Genomic DNA, 27465 nt, shown 5'->3' with positions numbered 1-27465 from the left:
GAATAAAGAATCCTCAGACTGTTCAAATATTAAGCGATTTTTTTATTTTTTTTATTTTTTCAAAAGATCTCGGAAGGATCTTTCCCTGCAAAGGCAATGTCCATGCTGATTCTCTGTCCAATCACTGCTTTCTTTATACAAATTTAAAAAAAAAGTCCATACCTGGGCACTGAGTGAAAACGAAGTGCAAGTTTAATCATAATTACCAACACTTTCATGCAGGTATAGGTAGCCTTCAGTGACTAGAATGCTGAATATTGTAGTCCAACTACAAGCTGGTTGCCATTGCTCCAAAATCTGCATGATGCATTACTGTGAGTGGGGGCATCAGATATCCTTTGATTTGGTTGCTTTTATTACTTAAGAAGAGGGAAGCAGCTCTAACACTTTTTGTGTAGCATAAATCCAGAACTCCAGCACAATACCTTTAAAATAGGTACATTATCCAAACCATAATATATGAAAGTAGCATTGGATTTTGTACACCTCCATATTTTGCTTAAAAAATAAACCCAAATGGAATATTAAATAAATAAATGTGCTCGGATATAACTCCCAGAAGGTTTGATACAAGGGGAGTTGTTGGTAAGCAGTAGTAGTATATATTTTTTAAGAGAGGAGCCTTTCAAAACGAGTTCTGCAGAAAATGAATGTTTTCACTATAAAGCTGAACCTCCCCTAAAGCCTGTAGGTGCCAATGTGGAGCTGGGTTCAGTATGATTTGCCGAAGGACGGGGTGCCGGCTGTCAGTATACAGACCGTGGCATCCCGTCCAACAGACCCCCATTAATCCCCCTAACCCTCCCCGGTGGTGCCTAACCCTAACCCTCCCTTCCCCACTGCGTAAACTTAACCCTCCCCACTTGATGCCAAAATTTCGATGTTTTGAGAAGCTGACTGCAAAAGAGATTTTTTTAAGAAATGATCTATTTGGTTCCACCTAAAACATTTTTATTACACTTTACATGATGGCTTTCATTTAAAGTGTATACTGAACTGCCTTCCAGTTGACAATCGCTTAAGATTCAATCTCAAAATCAAAATATTGTTGGTCAAAGTAATGTATTCTGACGTATCCGTCCTCCCCGCCGCTGCTATAACTGTGGAAAGATGGAAGACAGACAATGACACGTTATTCTGGTATTTCAATGTATGTTGATTAGTAGACTCTCTCAGAGTACACTCACCTCTTGCCATCTGGGTGGAATGCCAAACTGTTAATAGGTCCAAAATGGCCCTTCACTCTTCCAAATTCTTCCTCAGTAGCAACATGGAAAAACCTGTAAAAGGCAGAAGTTAGCATACAGTGCCACATGAATGGTTCATTTACTTTGCCTCCGATTTACCCAGCTTACCTTGCCTCAAATTTACCAATCCTGGTCGATGTTGTTGTCACATCCATAGCTTCCTGTCCTCCTCCAATAACAACCTGCAAAATGGTGATGTCAGAGGGGCAAATCACTTGCTTTACACCAGAAATACAAAAGGATAAAACTGTGCTTACATGGTCATAGATTGGAGAAACAGCTGCAGAGTTTACTGGCCGCTCTGTACGAAATGATTTCAGATGTTCCAGTGATGTGATGTCAAACAGCTGCAAAGAGAAGATAGTTTGACATATTAGCAAAACACATTACTGCAGTAGAGGCATCTGCATAACTACATACACTCAGGTTAAAGTAAACTCCTGTAATGCAACAAACTGTACATTTTGAGTAAAATTCAGTACCAAGGACCAAGTGGCTGCCCTACACAGTGCTTGGCTAAGGCTCTATGATCTGGTAGAATGTGCGTGTACACTACCAGGAACAGGGCTCCCACCCAAATGCAGGCCTACTAAAACACACACAGAAATTACCAGAAAATTATTTGCTTTAGTGCTGATTAACTTCTCATTTAGGGATCACACAGGACCAAAATATGATCAGTCTTCTGAATCTCAAGTAATTTAGACAGATTTTAAAGAGCACTAACAACATATACAGATTTAATGAGAACTTTGCTCCGACACCATTCTTGCTGTGGAGATGCAATACTAGGACTGTATGGAGAAACCATCATTACCTGACAAAAGGTCTACATAGATACCCAAGAATCATGGCTACCACAATAACACTTGAGGAATGTTCCCGTAGTTGCCAAGGCTATCCTATGAAGCGCATGAGAATGTCTGTTTAACACAAGTCTTTGGGATCCAGTGTGCGCCTTCAGAGAATCTCCCTTTCATTTGTATATGAATGCTACGGACATTGTTGTTAAAACGTTCTCCTGAATGATCCTGCTGGTAACCCTCCTTGCAAGGGAGCTCTTACTTGACTGTGGATGTATCATAAAGAGACAACCCTCTGCTCAGCCACCAAGTAATGACTGATGAGTATTTGGGAACAGGTCCGACCTTGTATACCCCATAGTAGCAATGTCCCCCAAATAGTGAGAAAATAATATGTTAGGGGAGACAAAATGGCGACCAAGCTGTAGATTAGAGGACATGATTAAAAGGCGAATGACCTTAAAATTTGTGTTTAGCATGAGAGTATGTAGCCTATTATCTCTATACAAGTTAAAATAAGAATTTACTTACCGATAATTCTATTTCTCGGAGTCCGTAGTGGATGCTGGGGTTCCTGAAAGGACCATGGGGAATAGCGGCTCCGCAGGAGACAGGGCACAAAAGTAAAGCTTTCCGATCAGGTGGTGTGCACTGGCTCCTCCCCCTATGACCCTCCTCCAAGCCAGTTAGGTACTGTGCCCGGACGAGCGTACACAATAAGGGAGGAATTTTGAATCCCGGGTAAGACTCATACCAGCCACACCAATCACACCGTACAACTTGTGATCAAAACCAGTTAACAGTATGATAACAGAGGAGCCTCTGAAAGATGGCTTCTTAACAATAACCCGAATTAGTTAACAATAACTATGTACAATTATTGCAGATAATCCGCACTTGGGATGGGCGCCCAGCATCCACTACGGACTCCGAGAAATAGAATTATCGGTAAGTAAATTCTTATTTTCTCTATCGTCCTAGTGGATGCTGGGGTTCCTGAAAGGACCATGGGGATTATACCAAAGCTCCCAAACGGGCGGGAGAGTGCGGATGACTCTGCAGCACCGAATGAGAGAACTCCAGGTCCTCCTTAGCCAGAGTATCAAATTTGTAAAATTTTACAAACGTGTTCTCCCCTGACCACGTAGCTGCTCGGCAAAGTTGTAATGCCGAGACCCCTCGGGCAGCCGCCCAAGATGAGCCCACCTTCCTTGTGGAGTGGGCCTTTACAGATTTAGGCTGTGGCAGGCCTGCCACAGAATGTGCAAGTTGGATTGTGCTACAGATCCAACGAGCAATCGTCTGCTTAGACGCCGGAGCACCCATCTTGTTGGGTGCATACAATATAAACAACGAGTCAGATTTTCTGACTCCAGCTGTCCTTGCAATATATATTTTTAATGCTCTGACAACGTCCAGTAACTTGGGAGTCCTCCAAGTCACTTGTAGCCGCAGGCACTACAATAGGCTGGTTCAGATGAAATGCTGACACCACCTTAGGGAGAAAATGCGGACGAGTCCGCAGTTCTGCCCTGTCCGAATGGAAAATCAGATATGGGCTTTTGTAAGATAAAGCTGCCAGTTCTGACACTCTCCTGGCCGAAGCCAGGGCTAGTAACATGGTCACTTTCCATGTGAGATATTTTAAATCCACCTTTTTTAGTGGTTCAAACCAATGAGATTTTAGAAATTCCAAAACCACATTGAGATCCCACGGTGCCACTGGAGGCACCACAGGAGGCTGTATATGCAGCACTCCCTTAACAAAAGTCTGGACTTCAGGAACTGAAGCCAATTCTTTTTGAAAGAAAATCGACAGGGCCGAAATTTGAACCTTAATAGATCCCAATTTGAGACCCATAGACAATCCTGATTGCAGGAAATGTAGGAATCGACCCAGTTGAAATTCCTCCGTCGGAGCACTCCGATCCTCGCACCACGCAACATATCTTCGCCAAATGCGGTGATAGTGTTGCACGGTTACTTCCTTCCTTGCTTTAATCAAAGTAGGAATGACTTCTTCCGGCATGCCTTTTTCCTTTAGGATCCGGCGTTCAACCGCCATGCCGTCAAACGCAGCCGCGGTAAGTCTTGAAACAGACAGGGACCCTGCTGAAGCAAGTCCCTCCTTAGAGGTAGAGGCCACGGATCTTCCGTGATCATCTCTTGAAGTTCCGGGTACCAAGTCCTTCTTGGCCAATCCGGAACCACTAGTATCGTTCTTACGCCTCTTTGCCGTATAATTCTCAATACTTTTGGTATGAGAGGCAGAGGAGGAAACACATACACCGACTGGTACACCCAAGGCGTTACCAGCGCGTCCACAGCTATTGCCTGCGGATCTCTTGACCTGGCGCAATACCTGTCCAGTTTTTTGTTGAGGCGAGACGCCATCATGTCCACCATTGGTCTTTCCCAACGGGTTACCAGCATGTGGAAGACTTCCGGATGAAGTCCCCACTCTCCCGGGTGAAGGTCGTGTCTGCTGAGGAAGTCTGCTTCCCAGTTGTCCACTCCCGGGATGAACACTGCTGACAGTGCTATCACATGATTCTCTGCCCAGCGAAGAATCCTTGCAGCTTCTGCCATTGCACTCCTGCTTCTTGTGCCGCCCTGTCTGTTCACATGGGCGACTGCCGTGATGTTGTCCGACTGGATCAACACCGGTTTTCCTTGAAGCAGAGGTTCTGCCTGGCTTAGAGCATTGTAGATTGCTCTTAGTTCCAGAATGTTTATGTGAAGAGACGTTTCCAGGCTCGTCCACACTCCCTGGAAGTTTCTTCCTTGTGTGACTGCTCCCCAGCCTCTCAGGCTGGCGTCCGTGGTCACCAGGATCCAATCCTGTATGCCGAATCTGCGGCCCTCCAATAGATGAGCACTCTGCAACCACCACAGAAGAGATACCCTTGTCCTTGGAGACAGGGTTATCCGCTGGTGCATCTGAAGATGCGACCCTGACCATTTGTCTAACAGATCCCTCTGGAAAACTCGTGCATGGAATCTGCCGAATGGAATTGCTTCGTAAGAAGCCACCATTTTTTCCCAGGACTCTTGTGCATTGATGTACAGACACCTTTCCTGGTTTTAGGAGGTTCCTGACAAGCTCGGACAACTCCTTGGCTTTTTCCTCCGGGAGAAAAACCTTTTTCTGAACCGTGTCCAGAATCATCCCTAGGAACAGCAGACGAGTTGTCGGCATTAACTGGGATTTTGGAATATTCAGAATCCAGCCGTGTTGTTTTAGCACTTCTTGAGACAGTGCTAATCCCCTCTCTAGCTGTTCTCTGGACCTTGCCCTTATTAGGAGATCGTCCAAGTATGGGATAATTAATACGCCTTTTCTTCGAAGAAGAATCATCATCTCGGCCATTACCTTTGTAAAGACCCGAGGTGCCGTGGACAATCCGAACGGCAGCGTCTGAAACCGATAGTGACAGTTTTGTACAACGAACCTGAGGTACCCCTGGTGTGAGGGGTAAATTGGAACGTGGAGGTACGCATCCTTGATGTCCAAGGACACCATAAAGTCCCCTTCTTCCAGGTTCGCTATCACTGCTCTGAGTGACTCCATTTTGAACTTGAACTTCTTTATGTACAGGTTCAAGGACTTCAGATTTAGAATAGGTCTTACCGAGCCGTCCGGCTTCGGTACCACAAATAGAGTGGAATAATACCCCTTTCCCTGTTGTAGAAGAGGTACCTTGACTATCACCTGCTGAGAGTACAGCTTGTGAATGGCTTCCAAAACCGTCTCCCTTTCGGAGGGGGACGTTGGTAAAGCAGACTTCAGGAAACGGCGAGGCGGATCTGTCTCTAGTTCCAACCTGTACCCCTGAGATATTATCTGCAGGATCCAGGGATCTACCTGCGAGTGAGCCCACTGCGCGCTGAAATGCTTGAGACGACCGCCCACCGCCCCCGAGTCCGCTTGAGAAGCCCCAGCGTCATGCTGAGGCTTTTGTAGAAGCGGGGGAGGGCTTCTGTTCCTGGGAAGGAGCTGCCTGTTGGTGTCTCTTCCCCCTTCCTCTGCCTCGTGGCAGATATGAATATCCCTTTGCTCTCTTGTTTTTAAAGGAACGAAAGGACTGCGGTTTAAAAGTCGGTGTCTTTTTCTGTTGGGGAGTAGCTTGAGGTAAAAAGGTGGATTTCCCGGCTGTAGCCGTGGCCACCAAATCTGATAGACCGACTCCAAATAACTCCTCCCCTTTATACGGCAAAACTTCCATATGCTGTTTTGAGTCCGCATCGCCTGACCACTGTCGCGTCCATAAACTTCTTCTGGCCGAAATGGACATAGCACTTACCCGTGATGCCAGTGTGCAGATATCCCTCTGTGCATCACGCATATAAAGAAATGCATCCTTTATTTGCTCTAAAGACAGTAAAACATTGTCCCTATCCAGGGTATCAATATTTTCAATCAGGGACTCTGACCAAACTACTCCAGCACTGCACATCCAGGCTGACGCTATAGCTGGTCGTAGTATAACACCTGTATGTGTGTATATACTTTTTTGGATATTTTCCATCCTCCTATCTGTTGGATCTTTAAGTGCGGCCGTCTCAGGAGAGGGTAACGCCACTTGTTTAGATAAGCGTGTGAGCGCCTTATCCACCCTAGGAGGTGTTTCCCAGCGCGCCCTAACCTCTGACGGGAAAGGGTATAAAGCTAATAACTTCTTTGAAATTAGCATCTTTTTATCGGGGGCAACCCACGCTTCATCACATACATCATTTAGTTCTTCTGATTCAGGAAAAACTATAGGTAGTTTTTTCACACCCCACATAATACCCTGTTTAGTGGTACCAGTAGTATCAGCTAAATGTAACGCCTCCTTCATTGCCAAAATCATATAACGTGTGGCCCTACTGGAAAATACGGTTGATTCGTCACCGTCGCCACTGGAATCAGTGCCTGTGTCTGGGTCTGTGTCGACCGACTGAGGCAAAGGGCGTTTTACAGCCCCTGACGGTGTTTGAGGCGCCTGGACAGGCACTGATTGTCCGGCCGTCTCATGTCGACAAACGACTGCTTTAGCGTGTTGACACTATCCCGTAATTCCATAAATAAAGGCATCCATTCTGGTGTCGACCCCCTAGGAGGTGACATCCCCATATTTGGCAATTGCTCCGCCTCCACACCAATATCGTCCTCATACATGTCGACACACACGTACCGACACACAGCAGACACACAGGGAATGCTCTACACGAAGACAGGACCCCACTAGCCCTTTGGGGAGACAGAGGGAGAGTTTGCCAGCACACACCAAAAGCGCTATATATGACAGGGATAGCCTTATAATAAGTGCTCCCTGTATAGCTGCTTTTATAATATAATTTTTGCCACTATTTTGCCCCCCCCTCTCTTGTTTTACCCTGTTTCTGTAGTGCAGTGCAGGGGAGAGACCTGGGAGCCGTCCTGACCAGCGGAGCTGTGTAAGGAAAATGGCGCTGTGTGCTGAGGAGATAGGCCCCGCCCCTTTTCCGGCGGGCTCGTCTCCCGCTCTTTAGTGTATTCTGGCAGGGGTTAAATATCTCCATATAGCCCCGGAGGCTATATGTGAGGTATTTTTTTTAGCCAAATAGGTTTTCATTTGCCTCCCAGGGCGCTCCCCTCCCAGCGCCCTGCACCCTCAGTGACTGCCGTGTGAAGTGTGCTGAGGGGAAAATGGCGCACAGCTGCAGTGCTGTGCGCTACCTTTAGAAGACTGAGGAGTCTTCTGCCGCCGATTCTGGACCTCTTCATGTTTCAGCATCTGCAAGGGGGCCGGCGGCGAGGCTCCGGTGACCATCCAGGCTGTACCTGTGATCGTCCCTCTGGAGCTGATGTCCAGTAGCCAAGAAGCCAATCCATCCTGCACGCAGGTGAGTTCACTTCTTCTCCCCTAAGTCCCTCGTTGCAGTGATCCTGTTGCCAGCAGGACTCACTGTAAAATAAAAAACCTAAGCTAAACTTTCTCTAAGCAGCTCTTTAGGAGAGCCACCTAGATTGCACCCTTCTCGGCCGGGCACAAAAATCTAACTGGCTTGGAGGAGGGTCATAGGGGGAGGAGCCAGTGCACACCACCTGATCGGAAAGCTTTACTTTTGTGCCCTGTCTCCTGCGGAGCCGCTATTCCCCATGGTCCTTTCAGGAACCCCAGCATCCACTAGGACGATAGAGAAAAGCAAACTCAGTATTTTGAACAAATTAACATAGCCGATACCACCTTTGCATTCCTTTTGACACAGAGGAGTACCTAGGATACCTCCCGCATACAGGCCCTGCTCTTTGTCCATCCATTTCTATTGACGAATGCCACTTTCGTGGCATTGTCTGATTGAACCTGAATGGCTTGACCTTGAAGCAGAGGAGCCCCCAAGCAGCAGAGCATTGTATATCGCTCTGAGTTCCAGTATGTTTACAGGAAGGCAGCCTTCGAGGCTTGTCCACCGGCCCTGAATACTGCGCCCCTTGGGTGACCGCTCCCCAGCACCGCAGGCTGGTGTCCGAAAGGACTGTACAGAAAGCCCAGTGTAAGAGCTCCTAGCTGGTGGAGCAGCAGAGGGGAGGTACGTGGACTGTCCAGCAGTAGCCTTTAAAATCCAAGTATCTAATTCACTTCCAAACATCCAATCTCCTGTGAAGTGTAAGGCTTCCACACTCTTTTTATACTCTGCATCTGCCACCCACTGACGTAACTATCATGCTCTGCGTGTAGAAACCGCCATGGTAGAGGTACAGGCTTTCATAACGCCAATTGCTTCGATGGTATCACAGAGGAAGCGGGCAGAATCCTGGATGTGCTGAATCAGCATCACCATATCAGCCAGGGACTTATCCCCAGTGAGGACCTCCTGATGGTTATCAGCCCAAGTATGTATGGTGTGAGTCACCCAACAACCTGCAATAACAGGCCTTTGGGATGCCCCTGCTGCAACAAACAGATTTTAAGTCACTATTTTCCGGTCTGCGGGTTCATTTAAGGCCGTAACCCCTGGAACCGGCAGTACTCTCTCTTTAGACAGGCGTGATACTGAGGCATCAACAGCAGGGGGATTTTTTTTTGGGGGGGGGGCTCTAATACCCTTTTTACACTGCCAGCATAAAACAGGTTATTGCACATGAACGTGCATAACCCGTGTGCTGGTTGGTGTAAAAGGACGGAGTTGAAATAATCCGGGTCGAGTGACCCGGTATTACAACTCGGGAAGTTTGCAGGGTTGAACACGTGTTCAACCCGGCAAACTCTGCTGTGTAAACGGGAGCCGGGGTCTCATCGACCCACCTTCCCGTTTACAGTGAATGTGCGGCTGGCGCTTAGAGATCATGTGATCTTTAAGCGACGCCCCCACCGCGTCACCAGCGACGTCACCAACCCAGCAATAAGCCAGGTTGGCAAATGCAGTGTGAAATAGGCCTGACACTGGTCACAGCCAGGTAGCACCCCTGACAGGCTAGCGGATGCGATCCGCGATATTTGGTATTAAGAGAGATAACCCCTTGAACAGGTAGTACTGTTTACTTGGACAGTATTGGACGCCGCTCGAATGTCGCGTCTCATGATAGTATGTGCTGCACATAATATTTCTCGCGTCACAGTGCGATCGCATATGTTTTTATTAACACATGCAATATATCGCACTGCGATGGGCACCTGCCGGGAGCAGCCAGTGGGTGCTCCCACTCAGCGGTGACGTGCCCATCACGTGATTACCATGCGATCACATGACCGCATGGTAATCACTTTGGCAGTTCGGACGGCACCCCCTAGACGCCGGCCAAATGCCACCGACCCGTCCAGCAACCGCCTCTGCCCGTCAATCAGGCAGAGGCGATCGCAGGGCTAAGACAGACCAAAAAAGGAAAGGTTAGTGGTGACTACCAGTCATTTAATTGATTTTGATTTCCAGTTACTTTTTTTCCCTTCTTAAAACATTCATCTACATTACTCCTTTCAGTTTAGGAACGCTCTCACCTTGGCGCTGCAGTCCTTAGATGCTGTTACGAACATGGTCATATCTCTGGAACTCTGGATATCATTGACCTGCTTTGTGTGTTCTTTGATACTGTTCACAATCTCTCCAGACTGGAAAAAAGGACATTTAGAGAGACACAGTGAGCTTCTGTCCATCCCATAACTCACACCACTACATCAAGCATATGACAAATATTTTACGGTGAGGAAGGAAAGCTGTTTACTAAATATAGAGTATCATTTACATGTCTTTCTATGGCTAAACACAACAATCTGGGCATCTGGTGGAAAGGACCCTGGTCTCACCTTAGCACTATATTGGTTCAGCTCCCCATTTTCATGTCCAGCAATGATATTCTCACCCAGCGGCCCCCACACAGCACTCGTTATCTTAGACTCGCTGCAACTAATCTTCATGTATGGCTCATTGTCCTCTGCCAGGTTACAAAGAGATCGACAAAAATGAATCTCAAACATTACTAGCCACTGAGTTACTATGCAAGGATTTATAACCGGATATACAGCAGAGACATCTGATGTAGTCTACTTAATAATCACTGGTTACTTACAAAACACAACCTTCATTTATGGAATGGCAGTATATCCTTATGATATCAGTGTAATGAAAAATAATTCATCATACACAAATAGGATTAGCTGCCTACAGTTTTCACATTTTATAAATTATATTATAAACAGAATATAAGAGATCAGTCAGTTACCAAGAGTAATTGTACTCAATGTAATCAAATTTATACCAAAGTAAATTGCCATTTATTATTATTATTATTATTAGGAAAGAAAATGTAGTTGAAAGATTAAAAACAAAAAAAACCCCCACTAGATATAAAAAAAAAAAATGGAAGTGAAATCACAACCTAAAAAGATTATAGCTACATCCTAATTAATGGTAACAGGCTTCAAACACAGGGCTAGATTCTGATTTGTACGAAAGACCTGATGGTTTACACAGAAATACGATGTTTGGGGAACTGCGCATGCATAACAGGTCCTGCGTGATTGCTCCCAGTCCCCCCTTACCTTCAGCTGTTCTATAAAACAGTCTCCCCCGTTTTGTAGGTGTGCCGAGGCCAGGCTCTTACTGGACCCGGCAGTCTGATGGCCAAGTAAGCTTCGGCTTATGAAGTTGGATCTCATATGCTGGCAGGAGGCATCTATTTTCTATAGAGGACTCCTGCATAGGGAGGCCAATCCTGGGCCGTTTTTTCAAACCCGAGATTCGGGATTGAAAAACGGTCAATCCCGGGATTCCCGGGATTGCAGTAGGGATCATTGAAGGTTGTAGGTAGCGGTGCGGGAGGATGGGTGTAAGTAATAACACTAATTAGGCGGGCGGCCGCCATGGACACACTGAACGTGGCGGCATTTCAAATGAAGAGCCAGTCGCCAGCCAACCAGAGCAGGGGGACCGGCAGCCAGTCAGGGAAGCGTCCGCTGCCGGTCCGCCAGCTCTGATTGGTTGGCGGCCGGCGCTACATTTGAAGTGCCGCCGCGTTCAGCTTGTCCATGGCTGCCACCCGCCTAATGTTAGCAAGTAATATTACTTACACCCACCCTCCCGCACATGCGCAATGTAATCCCTTGAATCCCGCGATTGGAGGCTCCAATCCCGGGATTCAATTCCCGGCATTTTTGGGCCCAAATCCCGGGATCCTGCCGATCCCGGGATTGGCCTCCCTACTCCTGCACCATTAGAGAGCTTGGGGTACAGTACTGCACAGCCACTTCCTTGTGGCTGTGCCATTATCAACCACACCAGAATCAGGTCCTCATTTAGGTGTTCAACACTAATGCTGGATACACACTATGCAGACAAATCCGGTGACCGCTATATACACACTTCGCGACTGGCTGCTCGATATGTCAGACCAGACATCACAATTGGGCGAGCACATGAATTTGCATGTTTTTCTGTGACATTGTCAGCGGATCCTGCCACTGGTATATGGGACGGTCGGCCAGATATGCTTGTATATCTGCAAGATCTATTAGCCTCAGCTGTGCTGCAGGGCCGATCTACAGATATGCACTACAGATATATTGTTCGTTGCTCTAACGAACAATATATCTTTCTAGTGTGTACCCAAATATCCACACTTAATTAGAAAATCAATAAACAAGTATATGAAAGCATGTACGCTCTGAACTATTTGGTCTAGAAAGGTATTTGTTTCACTTAAGCACAAATATCTTCGTTCTTCATTTTTTTTCTGCAAACATTAAGTTGTTTTTACGTTCCCCAGAAACCTTATTCTTCCAATTCCTTACCAATCTGGGATGGGTCCCTTAGGTCAAAGAAGTTGACAAAACATTGGTAACCCATCTGCTTGTCTGTTGAGAACATGATGATGTTGCCTCCAAAGTCAAATCCACAGGTCCTGACAGCGGAATTAGTCTCCAGTAATGCTAGCTGTTTCCCTGAAGGTGCAAAAAAAAGTAGAAGCCAGTGAGGAAAAGCACTAGAGAGAATGAGATTGTCACAAAAACTAGGGTAGTTTGATTTACACTTCTCCAGACACCTTGCTCTGTATGCTTGGTCCGGACTTCGTAAATAATATCCCCAAAAATAAATAAATAAATAAATAAGAATTTACTTACCGATAATTCTATTTCTCATAGTCCGTAGTGGATGCTGGGGACTCCGAAAGGACCATGGGGAATAGCGGCTCCGCAGGAGACTGGGCACAAAAGTAAAAAGCTTTAGGACTACCTGGTGTGCACTGGCTCCTCCCCCTATGACCCTCCTCCAAGCCTCAGTTAGGATACTGTGCCCGGACAAGCGTACACAATAAGGAAGGATTTTGAATCCCGGGTAAGACTCATACCAGCCACACCAATCACACCGTACAACTTGTGATCTGAACCCAGTTAACAGCATGATAACAGAAGGAGCCTCTGAAAAGATGGCTCACAACAATAACCCGATTTTTGTAACAATAACTATGTACAAGTAATGCAGACAATCCGCACTTGGGATGGGCGCCCAGCATCCACTACGGACTATGAGAAATAGAATTATCGGTAAGTAAATTCTTATTTTCTCTAACGTCCTAGTGGATGCTGGGGACTCCGAAAGGACCATGGGGATTATACCAAAGCTCCCAAACGGGCGGGAGAGTGCGGATGACTCTGCAGCACCGAATGAGAGAACTCCAGGTCCTCCTCAGCCAGGGTATCAAATTTGTAGAATTTAGCAAACGTGTTTGCCCCTGACCAAGTAGCTGCTCGGCAAAGTTGTAAAGCCGAGACCCCTCGGGCAGCCGCCCAAGATGAGCCCACTTTCCGTGTGGAATGGGCTTTTACAGATTTTGGCTGTGGCAGGCCTGCCACAGAATGTGCAAGCTGAATTGTACTACAAATCCAACGAGCAAATCGTCTGCTTAGAAGCAGGAGCACCCAGCTTGTTGGGTGCATACAGGATAAACAGCGAATCAGATTTTCTGACTCCAGCCGTCCTGGAAACATATTTTCAGGGCCCTGACTACGTCCAGCAACTTGGAATCCTCCAAGTCCCTAGTAGCCGCAGGCACCACAATAGGCTGGTTTAAGTGAAAAGCTGAAACCACCTTAGGGAGAAATTGAGGACGAGTCCTCAATTCTGCCCTGTCCGTATGAAAAATTAGGTAAGGGCTTTTATAGGATAAAGCCGCCAATTCTAAGACACGCCTGCCTGAAGCCAGGGCTAACAGCATTACCACTTTCCATGTGAGATATTTTAAGTCCACAGTGGTGAGTGGTTCAAACCAATGTGATTTTAGGAATCCCAAAACTACATTGAGATCCCAAGGTGCCACTGGAGGCACAAAAGGAGGCTGTATATGCAGTACTCCCTTGACAAACGTCTGAACTTCAGGAACAGAAGCCAGTTCTTTTTGGAAGAATATTGACAGGGCCGAAATTTGAACCTTAATGGACCCCAATTTGAGGCCCATAGACAGTCCTGTTTGCAGGAAATGCAGGAAACGACCCAGTTGAAATTCCTCTGTAGGGGCCTTCCTGGCCTCGCACCACGCAACATATTTACGCCAAATACAGTGATAATGTTGTACGGTTACATCCTTCCTGGCTTTGATCAGGGTAGGGATGACTTCATCCGGAATGCCTTTTTCCTTCAGGATCCGGCGTTCAACCGCCATGCCGTCAAACGCAGCCGCGGTAAGTCTTGGAACAGACATGGTCCCTGCTGGAGCAGGTCCTTTCTTAGAGGTAGAGGCCACGGGTCTTCCGTGAGCATCTCTTGAATTTCCGGGTACCAAGTCCTTCTTGGCCAATCCGGAGCCACGAGTATAGTCTTTACTCCTCTCCTTCTTATGATTCTCAGTACTTTTGGTATGAGAGGAAGAGGAGGGAACACATACACTGACTGGTACACCCACGGTGTTACCAGAGCGTCCACAGCTATTGCCTGAGGGTCCCTTGACCTGGCGCAATATCTGTCCAGTTTTTTGTTGAGGCGGGACGCCATCATGTCCACCTTTGGTTTTTCCCAACGGTTCACAATCATGTGGAAGACTTCTGGGTGAAGTCCCCACTCCCCCGGGTGAAGATCGTGTCTGCTGAGGAAGTCTGCTTCCCAGTTGTCCACTCCCGGAATGAACACTGCTGACAGTGCTATCACATGATTCTCCGCCCAGCGAAGAATCCTTGCCACTTCCATCATTGCCCTCCTGCTTCTTGTGCCGCCCTGTCTGTTTACGTGGGCGACTGCCGTGATGTTGTCCGACTGGATCAACACCGGCTGACCCTGAAGCAGAGGTCTTGCCTGACTTAGGGCATTGTAAATGGCCCTTAGTTCCAGGATATTTATGTGAAGTGACGTTTCCATGCTTGACCACAAGCCCTGGAAATTTCTTCCCTGTGTGACTGCTCCCCAGCCTCTCAGGCTGGCATCCGTGGTCACCAGGACCCAATCCTGAATGCCGAATCTGCGGCCCTCTAGGAGATGAGCACTCTGTAACCACCACAGGAGAGACACCCTTGTCCTTGGAGACAGGGTTATCCGCTGATGCATTTGAAGATGCGACCCGGACCATTTGTCCAGCAGATCCCACTGAAAAGTTCTTGCGTGGAATCTGCCGAATGGAATCGCTTCGTAAGAAGCCACCATCTTTCCCAGGACCCTTGTGCATTGATGTACTGACACTTGGCCTGGTCTTAGGAGGTTCCTGACTAGGTCGGATAACTCCTTGGCCTTCTCCTCCGGGAGAAACACCTTTTTCTGTACTGTGTCCAGAATCATCCCTAGGAACAGCAGACGTGTCGTCGGAATCAGCTGCGATTTTGGAATATTTAGAATCCATCCGTGCTGTCGTAGTACTACTTGAGATAGTGCTACTCCGACCTCTAACTGTTCTCTGGACCTTGCCCTTATCAGGTGATCGTCCAAGTAAGGGATAATTAAGACGCCTTTTCTTCGAAGAAGAATCATTTCGGCCATTACCTTGGTAAAGACCCGGGGTGCCGTGGACAATCCAAACGGCAGCGTCTGAAACTGATAGTGACAGTTCTGTACCACAAACCTGAGGTACCCTTGGTGAGAAGGGCAAATTGGGACATGGAGGTAAGCATCCTTGATGTCCAGAGACACCATATAGTCCCCTTCTTCCAGGTTCGCTATCACTGCTCTGAGTGACTCCATCTTGAACTTGAACCTTTTTATGTAAGTGTTCAAGGATTTCAGATTTAAAATGGGTCTCACCGAGCCGTCCGGCTTCGGTACCACAAACAGCGTGGAATAATACCCCTTTCCCTGTTGTACAGCTTGTGAATGGCTTCCAATACCGCCTCCCTGTCGGGGGGAGACGTTGGTAAAGCAGACTTCAGGAACCGGCGAGGGGGAGACGTCTCGGATTCCAATTTGTACCCCTGAGATACTACCTGCAGGATCCAGGGGTCCACTTGCGAGTGAGCCCACTGCGCGCTGAAATTCTTGAGACGGGCCCCCACCGTGCCTGAGTCCGCTTGTAAGGCCCCAGCGTCATGCTGAGGACTTGGCAGAAGCCGGGGAGGGCTTCTGTTCGTGGGAAGAGGCTGTCTGCTGCAGTCTTTTTCCCCTTCCTCTGCCCCGGGGCAGATATGAGTGGCCTTTTGCCCGCTTGCCCTTATGGGGACGAAAGGACTGAGCCTGAAAAGACGGTATCTTTTTCTGCTGCGAGGTGACTTGTGGTAAAAAGGTGGATTTTCCAGCCGTTGCCGTGGCCACCAGGTCCGATAGACCGACCCCAAATAACTCCTCCCCTTTATACGGCAATACTTCCATATTTCGTTTGGAATCCGCATCCCCTGACCACTGTCGCGTCCATAATCCTCTTCTGGCAGAAATGGACATCGCACTCTCTCTTGATGCCAGAGTGCAAATATCCCTCTGTGCATCTCGCATATATAGAAATGCATCCTTTAAATGCTCTATAGTCAATAATATATTGTCCCTGTCCAGGGTATCAATATTTTTCAGTCAGGAAATCCAACCAAGCCACCCCAGCACTGCACATCCAGGCTGAGGCGATTGCTGGTCGCAGTATAATACCAGTATGTGTGTATATACTTTTAAGGATATTTTCCAGCTTCCTATCAGCTGGTTCCTTGAGGGCGGCCGTATCAGGGGACGGTAACGCCACTTGTTTTGATAAGCGTGTGAGCGCCTTATCTACGCTAGGGGGTGTTTCCCAACGCGCCCTAACCTCTGGCGGGAAAGGGTATAATGCCAATAACTTTTTAGAAATTAGCAGTTTTTTATCGGGGGAAACCCACGCTTCATCACACACCTCATTTAATTAATCTGATTCGGGAAAAACTACGGGTAGTTTTTTCACACCCCACATAATACCCTTTTTTGTGGTACTTGTAGTATCAGAAATGTTCAAAACCTCCTTCATTGCCGTGATCATGTAACGTGTGGCCCTACTGGAAAATACGTTTGTTTCCTCACCGTCGACACTGGAGTCAGTGTCCGTGTCTGTATCGACCTGAGGTAACGGGCGCTTTAGAGCCCCTGACGGTGTTTGAGACGCCTGTACAGGTATTAACTGATTTGCCGGCTGTCTCATGTCGTCAGTCTTTTGTAAAGTGCTGACACTATCACGTAATTCTTTCCATAAGACCATCCAGTCAGGTGTCGACTCCCTAGGGGGTGACATCACTAACACAGGCAATTGCTCCGCCTCCACACCATTTTCCTCCTCATACATGTCGACACAACGTACCGACACACAGCACACACACAGGGAATGCTCTGATAGAGGACAGGACCCCACTAGCCCTTTGGGGAGACAGAGGGAGAGTTTGCCAGCACACACCAGAGCGCTATATATATACAGGGATAACCTTATATAAGTGTTTTTCCCTAATATAGCTGCTGTATATATTTATATGCCAATTTAGTGCCCCCCCCCCTCTCTTGTTTTACCCTGTTTCTGTAGTGCAGGACTGCAGGGGAGAGTCAGGGAGCCTTCCTCCAACGGAGCTGTGAGGAAAAAATGGCGCCAGTGTGCTGAGGAGATAGGCTCCGCCCCTTTTTTGACGGCCTTTCTCCCGCTTTTTTATGTAAAAATAGGCAGGGGTTAAACACATCCATATAGCCCAGGAGCTATATGTGATGTATTTTTTGCCAAAAAGGTGTTTTTATTGCGTCTCAGGGCGCCCCCCCCCCCCAGCGCCCTGCACCCTCAGTGAAGTGACCGGAGTGTGAAGTGTGCTGAGAGCAATGGCGCACAGCTGCGGTGCTGTGCGCTACCTTAGTGAAGACAGGACGTCTTCTGCCGCCGATTTTCCGGACCTCTTCAGTCTTCTGGCTCTGTAAGGGGGACGGCGGCGCGGCTCCGGGACCCATCCATGACTGGGCCTGTGATCGTCCCTCTGGAGCTAATGTCCAGTAGCCTAAGAAGCCCAATCCACTCTGCACGCAGGTGAGTTCGCTTCTTCTCCCCTTAGTCCCTCGATGCAGTGAGCCTGTTGCCAGCAGGTCTCACTGAAAATAAAAAAACCTATTTAAACTTTTACTCTAAGCAGCTCAGGAGAGCCACCTAGATTGCACCCTTCTCGTTCGGGCACAAAATCTTAACTGAGGCTTGGAGGAGGGTCATAGGGGGAGGAGCCAGTGCACACCAGGTAGTCCTAAAGCTTTTTACTTTTGTGCCCAGTCTCCTGCGGAGCCGCTATTCCCCATGGTCCTTTCGGAGTCCCCAGCATCCACTAGGACGTTAGAGAAAAGAGAGAAAAGCACTATTTTTAAGTGCAGCACCAGCGGAATGCTGAGCAGATGCTGGCATTACTCGTCCTTTGTTCTTCACTGGTGAGCAGATGCATCTGATTTCACCATAAATACACATTAGCTGAAGTGTAGGTAAAGACAGAAGTGAAGGAGGTGATGAAACAAAACACACTACTTAGGAATAAGACAAACAAAGGGAAGTTTGAAACATCTGGAGAATCTATAGTTGTGTACACACGGTGCAAATTATCCTTACAATTTTGACTATATAGTCAAAGGAAATCGTAAGGAAGGTTAGTGCAAATCGCACTGTTTATACAGCTTGCGATACAGATTCGCACTCCCATGGGGTCGGTATCGCACAGTCAAGGCAATTTTGACTATAGTGTACAATCTAGTAAATAGTATAGTCAAAACTGTCACAGTCAAAATCTCAAGTAAAGATAGTCAATATCGGTGGTTCTAGGCTCCGGGGAATTCAGGAGAAAATCGCAAAGTCAAAATCTCACCGTGTGTACACACCTTATGACATACAGATGGAGCCAAGCTAATCGTGGCTCCGTCTGCGACTAGATGCACCCTGTCAGGAACGAATGGGATGCGCACACGCCCCATTCACTTTGAATGGGAGCGTCTGTGTACGCTCGGCGGCAGGCCGAGGCGCAGGTGCGCCTAGGCATGCCGCTCACTCCCGCCTGCGATGAGCGTGGCTCCATCTGTATGTAAAAACAAGCAATGAAACAATTGGCAGAGGCACAGAACAAGCAGACATTTAATAGGTCTATAAAAAGCTCCATGTACCCACCTGTTTCACAGTCAAACAATCTGCAGGAGTTATCTGCCGATCCAGAAAGTACATGACGCGAGTCCCCTGCACACTTTGTTAAAGAATTTCACATTCAAAGTCTGATAATGTGATACAGTACAGGTACTAGGCAATACCAGCACACTCGTTATGTCATCACATTTATGACCCTGCTTAATCAATATGCACATAGAATTCTGCTGCAGAGGTTCCAATTTACCGTTCCACAGTGACCTTGTTTCCAGGCTTGTTAGTAGGGCACAGAGTGGCTGAAGCAGAGCTGAATGCAAGTTGTCCATAAATGCTTCTACACTGTGCACGGAAGGAGGATATTTGCCCATATGCAGACTTGTGCTGCTCTCTGCAGCTGGACAGTTCCCATTCGCATGCTTGGTATTAGGGCAGTCATCATTATCAGTGTACAACTGCCCCAGCCCCATCTCTGGTGCTACAGACATCTGAAAACAGGGGTATTTTCCAGAACACACAACTCTGCATAACCCACAATTCAGTCGACACACCCTCACAAAGACAAAATACATGTGAATGTCCACTGGAGCATATACAGTGTGAGAACTAGCAAGCTACAGCCACAAAACATCATCCAGATAAGGCCCACAATCTGGCACATGTCTGTCATGTCATTATGCCTCAGCTACTACAGCTGTAGATATTCAACAATAGCTTCAATCAGTTACAACTGCTAGAAAAATGGGACACAGAATATCAAATACAGACTTGTGTAAAGTATATAGCAAGCAAGTGATATGCCCAAAGTGTACACACTACTGACTACCCCATTCATTCTCCTACTGTCATCAGCCCATGACAATATAATGCATAGAATAAAGGCTTCTGTTATCAAAAGGATACAGTCAATATCCACGCACCATACTGCTCCTGTGTGGCCATTGTATGTGCCCAGGCGTTCTCCGTTCACAGAGTACCACGCGTTTACCACCTGAAGACAAAGATACAGAGAAGTGCTATGAACATTGCTGAGCTTTGCAATAGAAAAACACAAGGCGTGACATAAATATATAATGGCCACAGCACCCAAAAAAAAAAAAACCACAGTATTTGTAAACAAATGAGGTAAAAAAAAAACAACAACCCACCACACACACCAAAACATATAGATGCACATTTTCACATGTTGATCAATGACTGTAAACGGCAAGCTTTCACACTATACTTCCAGTCGCTTCTTTCTTTATATCTTTATATCTACCAAAGCATGTGTGGGCTTAATTTACAAAAAAAAAAAAAAGTATTCTTGATCACAATTATGTTGTAAAACAAAAACACACTCAGAGGAAAAAAAACAAAGAGTTGAAACATCCTATACTATGGTTCCAGTTCCTATAACTAATTCCATCACCTAAAAAAAAAGAAAATTTGGATTCTTGGACCCACAAACTTTATGGTAATTATCTGGAGTTGTGATTTTTGCCAGTTTTTCTGCTTTTTAATTGTTCATTGCATAAATCTATATTTAATGCAACAGCCTAATAAATGAAAGTCCTATAATTTCAGATAAAATAATTACAATTTTATAGTAAGATCAAGAAATAAAAATGAATAAAATACCTTGGGTGAAACAAATGATGCTCAGAAACTGAACTCTCATTACGGTCATTTTAAGGTGCAAACTACTGCGAGTCATAGATAGGTTAGTTCAGAGTTAAGAAAACTGCGGATCTCCATCTGGTGTGGAACTACACACCCCATCATGCCCTGGCACCATTTTAGCATTCCATAATGGCAAAAATTGTGCCAGAGCATGCTGGTAGGTGTAGTTCCACAGCAGTTGGAGTGTCACAGGTTGCCTACCCATTGTTTAGCTAACCATCACCACCATGTCCTTTCACTATATTTCTTCTTCAAGGTCCATAGGCGCCACAAGATTGCCATGGGGGATGTTCTAAAGCAGTATCCCCTAAAGAAAGGGACACACCTGACAGAATAGAGAACACATTGCCCAAATGCAGCATCCCGGGAGGCAAAGGTATCGAATAAATAGAAATCAAGGAAAGTGTGGCCACTCTGCACAACTACTCGGCAGATGCTCTACGACTAGCCGCCCATGAAGGCCCCACAGACTGAGTGAAATGAGCCTTGAGCACTGTGGAAACAGGTAGATCCGCTTCCATGTATTCCTTAGCAATGGTCAATCGAAGCCATTGAGCCAAGGTCTGCTTGTTACCAGGCCATCTTCTTGAGAAAACCGTACAAAACAAATAGCAGATTTACGGATAGACTTACTTCGCTTTACATAAATCTGAAATGCTCGCACCACATCCAATAATAAATCACTTGTGGAAGGGTTTGGAGATTGAAAAGCTGGAACCACAATCTCTTGATTGATATAAAATGTGGAGATCATACAAAAGGTATCCAGACCTTGTCCTGAGGACAGCTTTGTCTTGATTGGTGGGGAGGGGGAAGACGGGGAAGGAGAGGAGACACGAAAGTGACGCTAAATCAGACATACTGCGAGCAGAGGCAATAACCAGGAGGAAGAGAAAGTCTTTTCAGTCAGCCACTTTAAATCCACACAGAGTTCCATGGTTCAAGCGTAGCTGCTTGTAACACTTGTGGAACCAAGGACAAAAGTTCCACAGAGCGTCAAATGGAGGCCTAATGCAGAGAATACCTTGAAAGAAAGTTCTGGTATCTGGAGAAAAGCAATATTTCTCTGGAACCACAAGGGCAGAGAAGATACCTGTACCTTTGGGGACGCTAGTCAAATACCCAAGTTCAATCCTGTTTGAAGGAAAGCAAGTACTCTTGCCACTCTGAAAGTAGGATTGTAGTTCATCGGCGAACACCACTGGACATAAGTGTGACAAATCCTATAATAAATCCTTGCTGAGGCAGGCTTGCTTGCTTTAAGCATTGACTGGACAACAGAGCTTGAGAAGCCCTTACATTTTAAAAAGGGATGTCTCAAAGCCATGCCATCAAAGACAGCAGGTCCTACTGTAGATACAGACCCTGTGTTAACAGATCTTACCTTAAAGGCAGTCTGAGAGGAGTGTTGATTGACAGACCCTGCAGGTCTGCAAACCAAGGACTCCTCGGCCAGTCTGGAACTATGAGAAGCATTGTGCCTCCCTCCTGCTTGAACCTGCGAATCACCCTCGGAAGAAGAGAAACTGGACGGAAGAAGTATACCAGATTGTAAACTCTATGGCAGTACGGTGGGATTTCAAAGGAGGCTAAGGGTCCCTGGTCCTGGACCCATATACTGGTAGTTTGTGGTTGTGGCGTGATGCCATGAGATCTACTTCTGAAAGACCCCATCTGTCCACTAAATCCTGAACCTTTGGATGTAGAGTCCATTCTCCCGAGTATGTCCTTTGGTTTAGGTAGTCCGCTTCCTACTTGAGAACTCCTGGGATGAACACTGTCGATATTGTTGTCAGATGAAGCTCTACCCATGTGAGGACGTGCGTCACTTCTCTCATGCGGCTAAACTTTGCGTGCCGCCCTGATGGTTGAGGTAAGCTACCGTAGTCGCATTGTCGGAATGAACCTGCCCTGGCCGACCCTGAAGAAGGTCCTGCACCTGGCTGAGTGCCTTGAACACTGTCCTGAGTTCCAGTATGTTCATGGGCAGGAGACACTCGAGGACTGTCCAACGTCCCCTGCAAGGATTGTTGGTTGGTCACTGCACCCCATCACCGGAGACTGGCATCCGTGGTGAGTAGTACCCAATCTGGGATCCAAAATGGATGGCTCTTGTCCAAGTGGGACAACTGAAGCCACCACAAGAGCGACATCTGAACCTCTTGAGACAAACCCATTGTCTGGGCTCTCAAAAAAATTATGCTGTCCATTCCATCGGAAAAATAAATAAAAATCAGGTGTTACAGAGGTCTGTTGTGAAATTGTGAGTATTCCGTGTCAAAGGTTGAGACCATCAACCCTGGGACCTGAATGGCTGAGTGTATGGACACTAAGACATTGAGGAAAACTGTGCAGACGAAAGTGGAGTACCGTTATGTCTGCCGGCAGAAAAACCCTCTCAGTCAGAATCTAGGAATCTAAAGATGCAGCCATGGAGGATTTCTTCCAGTTTATAATCCAACCATGCATCTGAAGACAGGCAATGGCCTAACAGAGATGCTGTTGGAGACCCTCCGGAGACTGAGCCAGGATCAGTAGTGAAATCACTAGGTAGTGAAAAATACAGACTCCCTAATATGTGCAGCCATGATTGCCCTCATGTTAGTAAAGATCCGAGGGGCCGTAGAGAGACCTAAGGGCAGCGCCTGAAACTAATGTTGGTAAAGAATGGCAAACCTGAGGTAATGCTGATGGATGGCATTGATAGGTACATGCAGGTATGCGTCCTAAATGTCCAGGGAAGCCATAAAAGCCACAGGTTCCAATGCCAGGACAAAAGAACGGAGGGATTCCATGCGAAACCTTGGCACTCGGACAAACTTGTTAAAAACCTTGAAGTTGTGTATGGGTCAAAGAGAGCCATTTGGTTTGCGGGCCAGGAACAGTGTAGGAAAACCATGTCCGTTGTTGGAGTGAAGGAAACAACATTATAACTCCTGACTGTAGAGGGGCATGAATGGCCTGTTAAGAATCTGCTGGAGGACCCATACAACAAAAGTACTTAGGAGGATGTCTCTGAAAGGTGAGAACGTATCTGTTAGAGACCACTTCCTGCACCCAGGTATCTGTGGTAGCCCTACACCAGGCCTCTGCAAAGTGAAGAAGTCTGCCTCACACTCTGGGGTCTCCCAGAAGGAGGCCCGTTCCGTTAGGTAGAGGGTTTGTGATTTGGTTTTGAAGCCGAACATCTAGCAGCCCAAGATTGCTTTGTTCTTGGTTTACCCTTATGGGAACGGGACTGATTGGGAAAAGCGTGCCCCTTAGTTTTTCCCTGCATCCGAAAGGGCCTAAAAAGATGGTGCTTTGGTCTTTAAAGCCGCAGCCAAAGGAAGAAAGGCTGTTCTGGAAGCTGCTACAGTAAAAAGGCAAATCTCTCCGGTAAAAGGTAATGATTCCACTGTTTTCTTGGAGTAGGAGTTTGTCTTCAAAGAGCAAAACCAGAGCAGCCCTCCTAGCAGCTATAGAAGTTGCTGATACCTTGGAAGTAAATATTCCTGTATCCATGCCTGCTTACCCAATATAAGAGGCTGTCTCTTTAATAAGAGAAAGATAGGAGAGTAATTCCCAGGTAGCTTCTGCAGAGAGACTGCCCTCCAGTGCATCTACCCAGCCATCAATAGATTTTGCTACCCAAGCAGTAGCCATGTCTGAGCGAGTAATGGCTCAGAGGAAAAATAAGAGTTATGGTAAAACTTACCTTTGTTAACTCTTTCTTCGAGGTCCATAGTATCCACATGGATAACTTTGGGGTATACTTGGAGAACAGGTCAGGCACCGAACAGTTAAGCTTTGCTGAGCTCCCAAGATGGTCTTTCTACCTCATACCGCTTCGTGGGTTGCCTCAAGGCACTTGCAGGGGTGCCTTGGATTGGTGGTCCAGGATCATTTCAAATTATGTATGGTCAATGTAAAAGGCAAAACCAGTGCTGGTGGTTATCAGTCATAAAATATGTGGACAAACAGAAGCGAATCCAGTCACTTACCAAACAACGGACTCAAATAATAGACCTATAAACACAGTTTACTTAATATTTCTTTCTAATTTTAATATAAACACAATTTACTTAATATTTCTAATTTTCTCAATAAGAAACTTATGGCTTAGGAATGCCGTGAAAAAAAATCCTGATACTCTAGAGCAGTGGTCCTCAAGTACACCCAACAGTTCATGTTTTCCAGGTCACCTAGCAGTTGAACACGTGTATTCATTACTCACTGACATTTTAAAAGACCCACAGGTGGAGCAAATTATTTCACTTGCAATCCTGTGAGGAGACCTGGAAAACATGAACTGTTGGGGGTACTTGAGGACCGTGGTTGATTACCACTGCTCTAGAGCACCGTGATTAAAAAAAAAGTTTAGGAATTACTGATGTAGTAGAGTAATAAATGACTGAAATGCCACAAAAACTTAAATAATACTGCAAGCCCAGAATGCCAACAGAGGTAGTTTTAGGAGAAGAATTCTGCTTGCAAATACAGGGCATACTTACTGGATCTTTAGCAACTGTAAGTAGTAAGTCCCCATCGCGGTTATACTTGATTTGGGTAATAGATCGCTCATGGCCCTGGAGCAGGATGGGTCGCTATAGATAGAGAGGAAAGCAGGATGTTTTGTAAACTTGAAATGTTTATCATCTTTACAATTTTGCTGAATACATATTTAAAAAAAAAAAAAAAAAAACAACTGTTTATTGTCTAACAAGCAATTAGTTTACCACTTGGTGGAATGGGTAAATGCAACAGGCAAGGCAGGAAGAGTGCTAAATGGGAGGCAATCACGAGACCGCATGTCGGGATCCCAACAGTCACAATGTCAACGCTGAAATCCTGACAGGCGGTGAAATGCAACCGCTGGAATACAGGCACCACAGGATTTCCTCCCTCTGTGGATATCCACAATAGCCATAGAGGGAGAATATAACCTTTGACGAGCACAGTGAGCCACCGTGCTCGCATTGTGACGAATGTAGCAAGCCAACAAGGGGCTTTCTAGCGCACACCCCACTTACGGCATACTGGCGGCCGGGATACCGCTGTAGGTATCTTGACAGGCAGCATCCGAACCACCGATAAATAATATGTAAATTCCTATTAAATACCAGTCACACTGTGCTGTTTTTGCAGTATGGGGAATAATTCTGACATCAACCAGAAAGCTGCCATCAATTAGAAGTAGTACTGCCGATGTAATGCAGCGCCAGCTGCGTCCTCTCCGCATCCCGCACACGGCTCCCCCACGGGACATAATGACATCAGCTGGAAGGAGCGGTCACAGGCACGGGACATATCACACTGGGACACAGTCGGCCATACCCATACATGCCGCTGACTGTATTGGTAACAAACTTAACGATCCCCGCCGGTTGTGGATGTACAGGTCCCAGCTCTGGTGGGGACACACGAGTAACCTAAATCTGAACAAATTACTCCTAACCCGTCACTGAGCAGCTATGCCTCAATGTACCGGCCCTAGAGCTCTCACCATGGTGTACACCGTGCAGCAGGAGCGTGGGCAAAGAGGCAGGAAGTGCAAATGATAGAGTGCACAAACTACTTCCTACTTTCTATGGTTGTGGGAGGCGGATGTGCTGTCACCACAGCAGGTCATGCAATAGTTCTATTTCCTCCTCGTAGAAAGGACCCGGATGTGACAGCACGAGAGGGCAGAAGAGAATTTCCGCCCTTACAGTGGTCAATGTTAAATCTATTCTCCGTTGTTTTAAGTCAGGGGTGTCCAACCTTTCACCTTCCCTGGGCCACATTAGAAGATGAAAATTTGGTTTGGGCCGCACATAAAATAAAATAACAGTAACGATACCTGAATGAGAGACAGATTACTTACCTACATCCCACGCCGATCACGTCCACTTGTCCAGTAGAATCCAAAAGGGTCGGTACCTATAAAAATGAAAATTATACTTACAAACGAATGAATGAATATTATGCCCTCACTGACGCGGGAAGACGTTCGCCCCTTGTAGTTGTGCCCCTGTAGCTGCGCCCCTTGTACTGTGCCCCTTGTAGTTGTGCCCCTGTAGCTGTGCCCCTTGTACTGTGCCCCTTGTAGCTGTGCCCCTGTAGCTGCGTCCCTTGTAGTTGTGCCCCTGTAGCTGCGCCCCTTGTAGCTGTGCCACTATAGCTGCGCCCCTTGTAGTTGTTCCCCTGTAGCTGCGCCCCTTGTAGCGGTGCCCCTGTAGCTGCACCCCTTGTAGTTGTGCCCCTGTAGCTGCCCCCTTGTACTGTGCCCCTTGTAGTTGTGCCCCTGTAGCTGCACCCCTTGTAGTTGTGCCCCTGTAGCTGCGCCCCTTGTACTGTGCCCCTTGTAGTTGTGCCCCTGTAGCTGCCCCCTTGTACTGTGCCCCTTGTAGTTGTGGCCCTGTAGCTGCCCCCTTGTACTGTGCCCCTTGTAGTTGTGGCCCTGTAGCTGCCCCTTGTACTGTGCCCCTTGTAGTTGTGGCCCTGTAGCTGCCCCCTTGTACTGTGCCCCTTGTAGCTGCCCCCTTGTACTGTGCCCCTTGTAGTTGTGGCCCTGTAGCTGCCCCCTTGTACTGTGCCCCTTGTAGCTGCCCCCTTGTACTGTGCCCCTTGTAGTTGTGGCCCTGTAGCTGCCCCCTTGTACTGTGCCCCTTGTAGTTGTGGCCCTGTAGCTGCCCCCTTGTACTGTGCCCCTTGCAGTTGTGGCCCTGTAGCTGCCTCCTTGTACTGTGCCCCTTGTAGTTGTGGCCCTGTAGCTGCCCCCTTGTACTGTGCCCCTTGTAGCTGCCCCCTTGTACTGTGCCCCTTG

The 27465-nt window shown here is 47.0% G+C and overlaps 1 protein-coding gene across 2 annotated transcripts; it reads right to left on the bottom strand.

Annotated features, from left to right (window-relative positions):
• Positions 1-21: 21 nt before the first annotated feature.
• On the bottom strand, positions 22-26268 carry EIF3I (eukaryotic translation initiation factor 3 subunit I). Of its 2 annotated transcripts, none has more exons than XM_063954259.1 (11): positions 26164-26268; positions 25172-25264; positions 19920-20007; positions 19047-19112; positions 12301-12450; positions 10318-10445; positions 10012-10122; positions 1505-1594; positions 1356-1429; positions 1188-1280; positions 22-1100 (listed from the first exon to the last, which is right to left on the bottom strand). In XM_063954259.1, the coding sequence occupies exons 1-11, from the start codon at positions 26164-26166 to the stop codon at positions 1019-1021; spliced, it is 978 nt and encodes a 325-aa protein (XP_063810329.1). In that variant the 5' UTR covers positions 26167-26268; the 3' UTR covers positions 22-1018. The 2 variants fall into 2 exon arrangements, with proteins under 2 accessions (XP_063810329.1, XP_063810328.1); XM_063954258.1 differs by lacking the exon at positions 26164-26268 and adding an exon at positions 25831-25914.
• Between the last annotated feature and the right edge of the window lie 1197 nt (positions 26269-27465).

This window comes from Pseudophryne corroboree, chromosome 2 (genome assembly GCF_028390025.1).
Source record: "Pseudophryne corroboree isolate aPseCor3 chromosome 2, aPseCor3.hap2, whole genome shotgun sequence".
Classification (NCBI taxonomy): domain Eukaryota; kingdom Metazoa; phylum Chordata; class Amphibia; order Anura; family Myobatrachidae; genus Pseudophryne; species Pseudophryne corroboree.
The sequence above is the reverse complement of the archived record's forward strand: the minus strand, read 5'-3'. Positions and strand labels throughout refer to the sequence as shown.

What these genes read in the sequence shown, in the direction of transcription:
- EIF3I (XM_063954258.1), bottom strand. Translation starts at nt 25,899, where the DNA reads ATGCGGAGAGGACGCAGCTGGCGCTGCATTACATCGGCAGTACTACTT. An exon ending in ATTGTTTGACTGTGAAACAG is followed by an intron (nt 12,451 to 19,046) that starts GTGGGTACATGG and finishes TTGCACCTTCAG; the next exon opens with GGAAACAGCTAGCATTACTG. An exon ending in AAGGGACCCATCCCAGATTG is followed by an intron (nt 10,446 to 12,300) that starts GTAAGGAATTGG and finishes GTAACCTGGCAG; the next exon opens with AGGACAATGAGCCATACATG.